Source organism: Barbus barbus, assembly GCF_936440315.1.
Source record: "Barbus barbus genome assembly, chromosome: 20".
Lineage (NCBI taxonomy): Eukaryota > Metazoa > Chordata > Actinopteri > Cypriniformes > Cyprinidae > Barbus > Barbus barbus.
In genome coordinates, this window is record NC_136748.1 from 12,543,199 (window position 1) to 12,557,201 (window position 14,003).

Below are 14,003 nucleotides of genomic sequence, written 5' to 3' on the forward strand. Positions count from 1 at the left end.
ATCATTATGATTGTTTTGAATCTATAACTTTTATTTTGGTAGTTTTTAATGTCTTTATTATATCTGTAGTCCTGTTGGTATCGCTGTCTGCTTTGGTAGACTGCAGTTCTTCAGCCAGATGTATGATTTCATAGGTGTGGGTGGGGCATAGAATCGAAATAATTGGTACTCTGTACTGTCATTTTGGAAATGACTAGATGACGAGGTTTACAGGCACAAACACTTGGAGCTTCTCACACCAGCAGATACATAGTATAGTATATAACATTTCTGGTGACAGTTGGAAGAACCTTCACTATGACCACCTGGTATGACCAGCTGGTATGATCTGAAACTCCACAAACAACATCCAAACACAAGATCTTTAGCTCTTCCTGGGATGATGATGATGTCTGTGTAATTAAACAAGGGTGTTTTTGTCTCAGGATTGCTGGACAGCACTGATTTCAGCTGCTAAAGAGGGACACACTGAAGTGGTGAAGGAACTCCTGGAGAACAATGCCAATGTGGAGCATCGCGACATGGTAAGACACAGATTAGAGACATGAGCTGTCTTGTACTTAAATCAACAGTTGTTCTTGAATTTATCGTTGTGGATGATGGAAAGTTCTGTTTTACCACCTTGAAAATTGTTTTAGGTTTTTAATTTTCAGTTTTGCAGTATGTCTGTGTGTCAAAATCAAGAGTGTCAATCAGTTAAATTTTACAATGAAAAATATTAATAAAATAAAATGTATTAAATTAATGAAATCCCAAATTAATTAATCAAATTAAGCATAAAAACAAATGTTGCTTTTTTATTTGTAACTATTTCGGAATTAAATCAAATGGCAAATTAATTAGATCATATATATAAAAATATAAAATAATAAATAATTATTATCTATGATTCAGGTGGCAAATTAATATACTATATATATTTTTGTGAAATTCAGTTGACAAATTTGATTAATCAAAATTTACCAAGGAAGAAAATATCAATCTTATTTGTGTATTACTATATTGTTTATTGTTTGTTTATTTTATTTATAAAGCACAATTTTATTAATATACACTACCAGTCAAAAGTTATTGAACAGTAAGATTTTTTAATGTTTTTTTTATATGTTCTCTTCTGCTCACCAATCCTGCTTTTAATTGATCCAAAATGCAGAAAAAGCAGTAACATTGTGAAATATTTTACTATTTAAAATAACTGCTTTCTATTTTAATATATTTTAAAATGTAATTTATTCCTGTGATCAAAACTCGTCTTCAGTGCCATATGATCCTTCAGAAATCATTCTAATATGCTGACTTGCTGTTCAAGAATTTATTATTATTATTATTATCATCATCAATATTTAAAACAGTTGAGTAATGGATATTATACATAGAAATGCTGTTCTTCTGAACTTTCTGTTCATTAAAGAAACATGAGAAAAATCTACTCAGCTGTTTTCAACATAATATTAATAATAATAATAATAATAAATATTTTTGAGCAGCAAATCCGAATAGTAGAATGATTTCTGAAGGATCATGGGACTGGAGTAATGATGCTAAAAATTCATATTTGAAATCACAGGAATAAATTACATTTTGAAATATATTAAAATAGAAAACAGTTAATTTAATAAAAATATATTTCAAAATTTTACTGTTTTGCTGTATTTTGGATCAGATAAATGCAGGCTTGGTGAACAGAAGAGTCTTCTTTAAAAAACAATAAAAATCTGGAGGTGTATTTATTCATTATATAATTTTTTAATTTGTCACATAGTTTTTAAATTTATTATTGACACTAAATGCTAAATTCAAAGCCCTGGTCTTGAAATTATGTGACCTCAACCGTCCCATTTGGGTTCATTTAATTCCTACCTAACTGGAACATGTGATACATGATACTCTGTTTTTAAGATCAGTAGTTCTGTGTGGTTCATGGATATATGGTGTCATGTTGTGGTCATGTATACTCTATGACAGCTGTGAGCTGCCTATCTACATTTTTGGGCACATTTAAACATTGAAAATGGAACGTCTGACCGTGTTTGTGTTGCACATAAATGCCGTCTGGGTAGCAGCTAAAGCTTATAATAACAAATAAGGAAGATGAGAGATAGCCGATAGCTTGAGTCACTCCCTGACTCAGGGAAAATGTGTTTATCCACGCAGTCCTGTGACTGTGAGATTACTCTTAAGGACCGTCACATAGGAATATAATGACCTTGGTATGTTTGTATGCAGGGGGGCTGGAGCGCGCTCATGTGGGCCGCTTATAAGGGTCGTGTGGAGGTGGCACATCTACTGCTGAGGAAGGGAGCAAACCCCAACATCACCGGACAGGTCCGCAGAGCCTTTATCTGTTCTGTGTACAAGCATTTAGTTTACACTAGAAACTCTGTTTGAGGTGTGGGTGAAAATGCGGCCCTGTATTAGATTTCATCTCTAGGTTTGAGTGTTTTTTGTGGTGTGTAATTGATTTGTGTCTGTCCCAGTAGTACAGCGTTTACCCCATCATATGGGCGGCAGGAAGAGGCCATGTGGAGATCGTTCAGCTGCTGCTTCAGCATGGAGCCAAAGTCAACTGCTCTGACAAGGTACCTTATCTCTCCCATCTCGAGGAACACTGAGCTTCCACTAGATTCGTAAACACCGATGGTGAACTGAAAAGCCTGAGTCAACAGTTTCCACATGAGACCAATAAATAATATACACTACCGTTCAAAAGTTTGGGGTCAGTACTTTTTTTTTTTTAGCAAGGAAACATAAAAATGCTAAAAAGTTCCTCTCAAGATTTCTATTTCAAATGAATCCTGTGCTTTTGGACTTTCTGTTCATCAAAGAATCCTGTTGAAAAAAGTTTCCACAAAAATACTGAGCAGTACATTGAACTGTTTTCAACATTTATAATAAGAAGAAATGTTTCTTGAGCACCAAATCAGCTTATTAGAATGATTTCTGAGGGATCATGTGCCACAGAAGACTGGAGTAATGATGCTTAAAATTTAGCTGTCATCACAAGAAGACATTACATTGGATATTAAAATTGCTAAATTATAAAACATTTCACAGTGACAGCATTTATGCTTTTAAATGAATTTGTAATCAAATAAATGCAGCCTTGGTGGATATTTAAGAAACTTTTTTTCAAAAACATTAAAAACAAACTTTTGAACAATAGTGTAAATGCAAGATATAAATAGCAAATCTTACTAAAATCACTGTAATATGTGGTCTGTAGAGGTTTATTATTTAGTTTATTTATTTATTTTTTCCCTTAATGTTTTAAACCTGCAGATTGCTTTTATGGATTACTATAATTTCAAGTAAAAGTATAGTTCACCCAAAAATCCTCCTCTATGGAAGGTCAGAAGCTCTCGGATTTTGACAAAAATATCTTAATTTGTGTTCCAAAGATGAACGAAGGTCTTACAGGTAATTAATGTCAGGTTCGAGTAATTAATGACAGAAATGTCATTTTTGGGTGAAATATTCCTTTACCAGTTATTATGCCAAGCAGTGTAGTTCACTTGCTTATCCACTGGCTGTTTACGGTTACTAAGCAAGATCAAACAATGAGCAAGGTTAACAATCAGAGATCGGGATTCTATAAATGGGTGCACTTTAACAGCGAACACTGGAAACACTGGGCTAATAAACACAGGATAATGAGGGACTAAACGAGGGAACTAAGGAGACACACCTGGAAACTAATAAAGAACTAATCAAACACAGCTGGGACTAATAGAACTGAATGGGGACAGGAGCAGGAAACACCAAATAAGGGCACAAGAGGGAGGGAAACACAAGTCATGGGGAACCAGGACTGACAAATAAGTGCCACATTCATAATTAATTAATAGAGACTGTAGTAATTACACTGGAGTTTTTTTCCTGTCGTTGTCAGTATGGTACCACGCCCCTGATCTGGGCGGCCAGGAAGGGCCATTATGACTGTGTGAGGCATCTGCTGGAGAACGGTGCCAATGTGGACCAGGAGGGAGCGGTACGCGTTTTTAAAATGAAAACTATTGTGGTTATTAGATTGTGAGTTTCTAAAGGCTTTGTCCCAATTCCCATTTTCCAGATGCACCAAGTGTGCTGATGCAATAAAGTCACTAAATTTAACACTTAAAAGAATAATGTCCCACTATGATCTCTCTCCTGTAGAACTCAATGACTGCGCTCATAGTGGCCGTGCGAGGTGGATTCACTGAGGTGGTGAAGGACCTGCTTAAAAGAAACCCCAACATGAATATGACTGATAAAGACGGAAACACTGCGCTGATGATCGCTGCTATAGAGGGCTACACTGAGATTGTCCAAGACCTGCTGGACGCGGGCACATATGTCAACATCCCTGATCGGGTAAGGCCTCTCATACATAGCTTACTTAACCTTGATTGTTAGTATTTACACAATCTTGAAATTCCCATTAATCTTGTTGGTGTTTTTGTGTCTCAGAGTGGTGATACTGTGCTTATCGGAGCCGTCAGAGGAGGTCATGTGGAGATCGTCCGGGCTTTGCTTAATAAATATGCTGATATTGATGTCAAAGGCCAGGTAACTGCATCTCCACCACACCGCCAGCTCTCCATTTCAGTCTCCTAAATCCATCAGCACACCGTCCCGAATGCTAATCTATACAGAATTTTCTCTTTGTTTTGATGCCCTTTTCACCTCATATTAGAAACATGTTATTAATCTCAATGTGATTAAGGAAGTAGATGTCACTGTGACCCTGTGTTATTTAATTCTTTATTATAGGACGGTAAGACTGCCCTGTACTGGGCTGTGGAGAAAAGTAATGCAACCATGGTTCGAGACATTCTGCAGTGCAACCCTGACACTGAGGCCTACACCAAAGTAAAGAGCTGATTTTCATTGGATTTTGCTTTGTAATCCTATATGAAACTCATCATTACGATTGTAAAAATTAGTTAAAAGGTAGTGAAAGACGTTTACATACATATGTTTTGTGTTAATGTGTAAGGATGGAGAGACTCCCCTCATAAAAGCTACCAAGATGAGAAACATGGAAATTGTGGAGCTTCTTTTGGACAAAGGTGCCAAAGTGTCAGCAGTGGACAAGGTAAAACCATGAAGTTTTCTGATCATTTTCTTATTGACATGTCTTTTTTATTGTCTTATATAATATAATATAATATGTTTAAATAATATGTATATTTATATTTAATATATAAAAAAATGTATGAATGAATGACCCTTTTGAACGGTAGTGTGTGTGTATATATTTACACACTACTATTCAATATAGTGAATTTCTGCATTTGAATATTCTCTAAAAATATAATGATATTTCCCAGAAAGGTGACACAGCTCTGCATATTGCCATTCGTGGGAGAAGCCGTAAACTCGCTGAGCTGCTCTTGAGGAACCCTAAAGATGGTCGTCTGCTCTACCGGCCCAACAAGGAAGGAGAGACACCCTACAACATTGACTGCACTCACCAGAAGAGCATTCTCACCCAGATATTTGGAGCCAGTGAGTATTTCTTCAAACAGACCTTGTTTGCACAGTGACATGTCTGTCTCCAACACTTCTGATGTGTTCCTCCGCAGAGCACCTGTCTCCCTCTGAGTGTGACGGGGACATGCTGGGTTATGACCTGTACAGCAGCGCTCTGGCAGACATCCTGAGTGAGCCCACCATGCAGCCGCCCATCTGCGTGGGGCTTTATGCCCAGTGGGGCAGCGGCAAGTCCTTCCTGCTTAAGAAACTGGAGGGTATGAGCCAGAAATTACTATTGAAAATCTAGAAGGCCTTATTGGATCTGAATGAGATCTGATGGTGCTGTCACTGTTACAGATGAGATGAAGACGTTCGCCGGGCAGCAGGTGGAGCCATTGTTTCAGTTCTCGTGGTTGGTAGTGGTTTTGACTCTGCTGCTCTGTGGTACTGTGGCTCTGGTCCTCGGCTTTGCTGTCGACACTAAACTGGCCATCGCTGTGGCCCTCAGCCTGCTCGCCCTATTGTACATCTTCTTTGGTGAGAATACAGGCCTCTCAATTCAAGTGTATAGTTCACTTGCCAATGCCAACTTAAACTTTATAGTAAACCTTGAAATAAAGAGGGTAATCCACATCGGCACCATCGCGCTTGGGGTGTCCCGAGTTTAAATCCTGGGCTCAATCCCGATCACATTCCCCTCTCTCTCCCACTTTGCTTCCTGTCCACTTACTGTCCTATGTAAATTACAAATAAATAAATATATAAAAATCTTAAAAACAGTAAGACACAATAAAGCAATAAATAAAAACATGTAAACTACAAGTATAAATCACTGAATAATAGCGTAGAAACACAAATCACAAAACAATAAATACAAAGTAATTACAAATGACAAATACAGTAAGCAGTACATGCAAAGAATGATATACAAACAGTAATAATAATACATAATTACATAGTCATTATAGATGACAACATCAATATTACTATTATTATATATTATATATATATATATATATATATATATATATATATATATATATATATATATATATATATATATATAATAATGTACTCAATATTAATAATTATATTATTAAATAATGAAAATAACAAATTATATTGTTACAATAATAATAATAATAATAATAATAATATTATCAATATTGATTGTTAATTTTATTATTTTAGTTAATAATATTATTATTATTAGTATTATCAATTATTATATAATATTAATAATAATAATATAATTATTATCATTATTATTATTATTATTATTATTATAACAATACAAATAATAAACACATGAAAGTTATGTGAGTGTCTAGTCAGTGCCTATAAAGTAAATGAAGTAGAGCAAAGACTGTGCTGAGGTAGAGGAATAAAAAAATAAAGTCAGGGATTTGAGAGCGTTCGATCTTCTGACCCGAGTACTTATATCTTTTTGCAACTCTTTAAATCTTTACAGATTATATATTATGGGACTAAAACATTAAGGTTCATAACCATCCCTGAATTATCCAAAAAAATATATATATATATATATATTGTATGGATTTTGTAAATATTTTATGTATATTAATTTTATACCCTTGCTTATAATTATTAATCTCATAACTATTGTAATTATATTTACATGTAAAATGGACACTAAAATGTTTGAGATTCATATTAATATTCAACCAGTTCAGGCTTTTATTTTTTTATTCTTGTTACATTTTCCCCAATATGGATTTATTCTTGGTTACCAAGAGGCACTGAACTGTATATATAAATGTGTCCACCAGAATGCAGCATTGCACTTCACAATCTCATGCAGTGCCTGTTCTGCGTTTATCATGTTGTACAATCTCACAGACTCATGGTTCAGTTAATATCAGAAAGTGACCTTCTGCCATCTCAGTCTCCTTTGTTTTTGAATGGTGTATGCAGTGTTGGTGTACATTGGAGGGAGAAAAGGAGGGGAGAGTTGGAGTTGGGCCTTGGTCCTCAGCACCAGACTGGCCCGTCACATCGGCTACTTGGAGCTTCTTCTCAAACTCATGTTTGTCAATCCCCCCGAGCTTCCAGAGCAGACCACCAAAGCCCTGCCTGTCAGGTAGAACCCTCAGAATACTGCACCCTTCACCAAACACATCCAACTACTTTACAATGATGTTTAATGGGTGTTTATTCTTATGCAAAGTCGAAATAAATTAAGATAAAGATGTAAACTGTATAAAGATGTAATCTACTTCGCCTAATGCTTTGGAGGCAGGATAAATTTATGCTGTGAACATTCTCTTCACGACGTTAGATCACCTGCACATTCTGTTGAAACGCACATGTGTGATGCTCATTTTCAGTCAGTCTTTTTTTGTTCTCCATCTGTCCAGGTTTCTGTTCACGGACTATAACCGTCTGTCGAGTGTGGGAGGGGAGACGTCCATGGCTGAAATGATAGCCACGCTGTCCGATGCCTGTGAGAGAGAGTTCGGCTTCTTGGCCACCAGACTTTTTAGGGTCTTCAAGAATGATGAAACTCAAGGTGTGTTTGTAGAATATGCAGTATATGAACCTTGATAATAGAAAATAACTATATAAAAAAAAACATGTTTAGTGCTTTGAATTGTTTTTATTATTATGTTTTTGATTAGTTCTTGCCTTTCTCAATTTTTATATAACAATAAAACACACAAGGCTCTCATTTACAGTGATTTTTACCATGGTAAAAGGTCCTTTTAGGCATAAAGTAAAGCAGAGGTTTACATTTATATACTTTTATAATATTTAGTAATATTTAGCTTTTATTTCTGCTATATTTCTAGTCATTTTAATTAGATATATGTATATGTATATGTGTTTAAATCCCTATTTTCTATTTATTTGTTTATTTTATTTGCAGTTTGTTTATTTGAGTACTTTCAGGTTCTTTTCAGCTTCTTTTCCGTTTATTTCAAATTATTTTGAGTTGGCTTCCAAGACAACATTTCTGATTTGTTTATTTTTTTCCCTAATCTAATATTCAAATTTATTCAAAGCAAGCTATCATTTCACAGGCCATCACAGTTGTATATATCAGGTGTTTTATCATGGCTTCAAATGTGGCTCATCCAGTCACATTTTAGATGAAATACTAACACAACAACTTCAACCTGTGTTATTTGACACCTCTTTTACAGGAAAGAAGTGGAAGAAGACATGTTGCGTCCCCTCTTTCGTGCTCTTTGTGTTGACGTCGGGCTGTCTGATCACAGGCATGACCCTGCTGGCCATCTTCAAGGTGGACGCAGAGAACCTGACGGTGAACGCGGTTCTGATCGCCATGGCCAGTGTGGTGGGTCTGGCCGTGCTGCTGAACTGTCGGACCTGGTGGCAGGTGGCGGACTCTGTGCTGCACTCTCAGAGGAGGAGGCTCCTTAACGCTGCCAACAGCATGCACAAGCTCAAGAGTGAGGGATTCATGAAGGTGAGCCAATGATGCTAATATAAAATGTAATGTGCTTAGTTATAGTCATCACTATTACATTTATTTTCATTTAGCAGGTATTTTCTTATGCAAAGTGACTAACTCTGGCCTAACTTGAAAAGTCTTGAAGAGATGGAGTTGCATGGAAATGTCCACTAGAGCTGCACGATTAATCGTTAAAAGATTGTGATCTTATATCTAAATGACAATGATTCCTCTGTGTCTATTAAACCTTTGACAAAGTCATACCAGAACATTCAAATCTGTGTTTGTGCTGCCGCTGACACAGAGAGTGCGGTTAACATTTAGGTATGAAACAGATTCACAAACAGTTTTTACAACCACACAGTATTATTTCCGTCTTCCTATCATTCATGTAATCACAGAAGTACTGGGATAAAAGTTTATAGTTTGGAAATAAACACTGATGACAATGGCAACAAACTAAATGGAGCAAATAATCTTTTGAAAGTAAATTTAGCTTCAAATTAACGCTTCAAATAACGTTTTTTTTACAATGTTGATTACATTGTTTTGCCAATAGGTGGCGACAAGTGACTGTTAAAAAAAGGCATTTGTCGAGGAGTCACATGACGTGCTCATGAATCTAGTCGCACTTGAATAGAGCTGCGTACGTTTGGCCTCTTTTTGCTGATTTTTTTAGTTTTAAGTTTTATTAATTGGTGGTGCTTTACCTGATGGCATGCAGTAGTAAACATCAGGAGTTGTCTCCGTCGGCTTCTCCGATTAAGAAGAAATCCAAGTCACCGAACTCAAGCCATATGATGGACAAGATGGCGAACGCTGTTACACACTTTGAGGACATTCTAAGAACCGAGTTGACTGCGATGCGGAACGAATTTGCTTCTCACATGTTTGTTGTTCAGTCGCTATGTTCTAAACTGGATCTTCTTACAGGGGAGCTGAGAGAACAAAAGAAAGTTGTTGCAGATCACGATAGGCGAGTTGCCGCGCTTGAGCAACAGGTTGTGGACTTACAGGATCGCAATAGGCGCAGCAATCTGCGTCTGGTTGGATTGCCTGAAGGTTCCGAAAAGGACGACCCTATGGGCTTTTTGAAAAGATCGCTACCAACTCTGGGGGAAAAGAGATTGAAGTGGAGCGAGCGCATCGCGTGTACACAAGGCTCTCCTCAGATCGCGCTAAACCACGGGTTTTCATCTTTAAACTGCTGCAGTACACGGACAAGGAGCTCATTCAGCGGGCCACCAGACTTCATGCCCCGGTGAAAACGTCCGACGGAGCAACGCTGTCTTTCTTTCCAGATTTTTCTCCGGTCACCGCAAAAAGAAGTGCATTTTTTCGCCAATTAGGAAGGAGATGAGAGACGCTGGCATCCAGAATTGGCATCCCTTTATCCTGCAACGTTGAAGGTCATTCTCAATCAAAGTGAACCTAAAATGCTACACTCCCCAGAAGAAGCAAGAGTTTTTCTCAGATCCCATTCATCCACCAACTCTCAATGAACTCCAGCTGGACATTTGCTGTTTAATCGGAGAAGAGATGCTCTAAATGGTTAGGTGACTTTCACTGTTCACTTTAATGTTCACTTCTTAATTCATAGTTCATTGTGCATACAGTATCGCTTACTGATTTATTATATTTTATTTGTTTTAGTTGTATTCTTTATCTCTCTTCTCTTTTATTTATTTATTTTTTAAATAGAAATACTACCTAGTCAATATGTGACTATGGGGCCAAATGTCGGCGCTACAGTAATGTGCAGGTTTTTGTTGACACCACGGACCATATTAAGGGGTGCTGGCAGATCAAGGTTTGTTCTTGGTTTGATCTGCCATAGTTCATGGGAATGTGTTTATGTTTTTTTGAATGGTAACGGGGAGGGTGGGGGATAGTTTAATGGTAGACTCAACTGTTTTTATTTTCAAACTTGTATTTTGTCTTATTATGCAGTAATTATGTTCGATACCTATGACTGACCTTAATATTCTGAGTGATGATTGTGAATGATTGATATGGTGTTTAATAATACAGGTGTAATAATAAGTTTTAAGAAGTGGTATCTCACTCATCTTCGGATACTAAAACCAAGGGTGTCCTAATATTGGTGCGGAGGACTTTAAATATTACTATTTTAGAGAAGGGTTGTGATACAAATGGTAGAATAACACATATAAAAAATGAAGTGTAGTGAATATTGTATTTCTCTCAGTTTATGCTCCTGACCCCACTTTTTTCTCTGTTTTGTCAACCTATCTCTTGAAGTTTTCAGATTCTGAAATTGTATTGGGTGCAGATATGAATTCTTTAATGTCGCATATCCTAGATAGATCTGGACCAAAGGAATCACACTCTCAAGCTTTGTGTTCTTCGGCAATGTGTAACCTTATCCTCGTTGGTGGATAGTTGGCGTTTATTAAACCCTTCTGCTAAGTCTTTCACTTTCTTTTCTGCTACTCATAAATCCTATTCGCGAATTGACTATATTTTAATTTCTACTTCTTTATCTTCAGCTGTTTGTGATGCCGATATCTGTTCCTTATCTCTGTCAGATCATGATGGAAATTTGTGCGGATTATCTTTGATCCCTCGGCCATCTCAGTCCACTAGATGCCGATTTAACCCTAAATTGTTACAGGATGAAAACTTTTGCAGTCAATTCAGAAATAAATTTGCTGAGTTTATTGAAATTAACCAAGGTTCAGTGGATGATCCTCGAACACTTTGGAATGCAGTTAAAGGATTTATAAGGAATAACTCAATTTCATATGCCTCTTTCCTTCAGAAAAACCAACACAAAAAGATAGTTGAACTGGAATCACAGCTCCAGAATCTGACTAGAGATAATCAGCGTTGTTTCTCTGACAATACACTCAGTAAAATCATGGCGGTTAGGTCTGAACTCAATTCATTACTGAGATCCAGGGAAGAATTCCTGATCCAAAGATCCAGGCAGAATGACTATTTTCAAGGGAGTAGACCAAGCCACCTTTTAGCCCTAAGATTACACAACAATGAAAAGTTTGCTAATATTTCAGCTGTGAAATCCCAATCTGGGCTCATTATGACAGACCCAAAAAATATTAATATCACCTTTCACTCTTTTTACACTAACCTCTATACTTCTTCCGCTGATGGTGACCCTGACTCTTTTGCATCTTTTCTGTCCAACCTTGATTAACCTAGGCTGTCAGATTCAGATTCGGAATATCTGGCTGAACCGATCACTCTTCAGGAGCTGGAGTCAATTCGATCTATGAACAAGGGGAAATCCCCAGGCATAGATGGCATTCCAATCAAATTGTATACTACTTTTGGTCTGATTTAGGCCCCCTCATGTTAGATATGATACATTTTTTCAGTTACTCAAGGCTCATTTCACCCATCCATTAATATAGTTGTTATTTCTTTCTTGTTAAAAAAATATAAAGATCTGACTTCCTATTCTAGTTACCGGCCACTTTCTTTGATAGGGACTGATGTTAAATTATATGCTAAAGTACTATCTCATCGTCTAGAGAAATTTATGAATAGGCTAGTTCATCATGACCAAACAGGATTAATTCAGTCTCGCTCAGCTTCGGATAACTTACGCAGGTTATATCATATTATTAATTCAAAGAATAGTTTGTCCTCTCCTTGCGCAGTATTATCTCTAGATGCGATGAAAGTAGGGCTGCAACTAACGATTATTTTAATAATCGATTAATCTGTCGATTATATTTTCGATTAATCGATGAATCGGATAAAAAAACCAAAAACAAGGCATTAATTTCCAACCCTTTATTCAAAAACAGAACTAAAATATTTAGAAAGCGCACAAACACGTTGCTCCTTGAACATCCCAGAGCTGTTATAATAATAATAAAATAAAATAAAAATGGACTAACACAAAAAACATACACATGTATGCTTTACATCTGCCAAATATATAGACTTTTTTTTTTAAATAAAGTGCCACCTGAGCTGCCAGAACAACAGGGGCGTGATCTAGAGCATTTTAAATGGGGGGGCCAGTCTGGGGCACTGCTTCAAAAGAGGGTGGCCGGGGGGAGGGGTTGGATACATGATGTTAATAGGCCTAAATATAGGCTATTAATTGCACAGTGTGAGATTCATTGGTCCTCACAGAACTTTGTGAGATCGCGATGAACAAAGAGTGACAGCTTTATTGGTTATGAGCGCTCTTTGCAAGCTTTCTAAGCAATCCATTTAAAATGTAGAAGTTTGTTTATTGCCCACACATGTTGCAAAGTTTTGGGAATGACATCTGCATATTTATGCAGGATTCGCTCTCGAAGTATCAGCATATTGATAGTAATAGAAGGGACAAAATATGTGAAAATGTGCATTAAGAGAGCACCCCCACTTATTTCAGAAGCAGCCTTGGTGATTATTTCTGGAACCTGGTTGATATGCTTCTATAACTATATACAAAAACAACAAAATACAAATGCACTACATAAAATAATTTAATAAATGCATATTTACAATTTAAGCACTTAACTAAAATAAGTATTAATAAAATTAATAACTAGAGAAGGCTAACTATATTCAGCTTGCTTCCATTTAGTGAGAAAAGCCTACTCTTCACTTGAATTAGAAAAAAAAGCTTTTCTGGTCTTCAGTGATGCGAGGATAACGTTTGAGCATACACACAATATCTGAGTGAGACCCGAGCCAATTCATAAAAGAACAATGTAGATTTAAAAGCACACGTCCAGTTTTGTGCGAGTGAAGGAAATCCGCTTGCGAGTGGAGAGATGCGTGCTCGCGCATTACATGATCGCGTAACATTATGCGCTCTCGACATCTGTCATTTAGATCACCCTAAAATGCCTAAAATTAATAAAGAAGAGAAGTAAGCGGCCCTAGGCAGCTGACTACACATGCCAAGATACGCCAGATGCAGTTAGAAATTTACTAAAAACAAGCCTATCGCAAGACATCTGGTAGGGGGGGCACCTAACCACGTAGACACGCACCTGCAGAACAATAAATAATTTATAAAAAATAAAGAACAATACAAATCAGAAAATGTCAGAACTTGTTCTCTACACTACACTGCAGACGCACACACTCGCAGACGCACACACTGACACACACACACACACAC

At 36.8% G+C, this 14,003-nt stretch overlaps 1 protein-coding gene across 6 annotated transcripts in view; it reads left to right on the forward strand.

The window, feature by feature from the left end:
* The window catches only part of LOC306885887 (kinase D-interacting substrate of 220 kDa B-like), a 74,720-nt gene that overhangs the window by 6,942 nt on the left and 53,775 nt on the right, over positions 1-14,003 (forward strand). For 5 of the 6 annotated variants that reach the window (XM_079442688.1, XM_079442689.1, XM_079442685.1 and 2 more), the window contains 14 exons: positions 426-524; positions 2,227-2,325; positions 2,481-2,579; positions 3,890-3,988; positions 4,153-4,350; positions 4,447-4,545; positions 4,750-4,848; positions 4,976-5,074; positions 5,310-5,487; positions 5,565-5,729; positions 5,812-5,991; positions 7,390-7,555; positions 7,833-7,984; positions 8,619-8,905. In XM_079442688.1, the coding sequence (XP_079298814.1) occupies positions 426-524; positions 2,227-2,325; positions 2,481-2,579; positions 3,890-3,988; positions 4,153-4,350; positions 4,447-4,545; positions 4,750-4,848; positions 4,976-5,074; positions 5,310-5,487; positions 5,565-5,729; positions 5,812-5,991; positions 7,390-7,555; positions 7,833-7,984; positions 8,619-8,905 (2,019 nt within the window). Of the gene's footprint in view, positions 1-425; positions 525-2,226; positions 2,326-2,480; positions 2,580-3,889; positions 4,030-4,152; positions 4,351-4,446; positions 4,546-4,749; positions 4,849-4,975; positions 5,075-5,309; positions 5,488-5,564; positions 5,730-5,811; positions 5,992-7,389; positions 7,556-7,832; positions 7,985-8,618; positions 8,906-14,003 lie in introns of those variants that run through there. The other variant, XM_079442690.1, reaches the window with a different exon arrangement.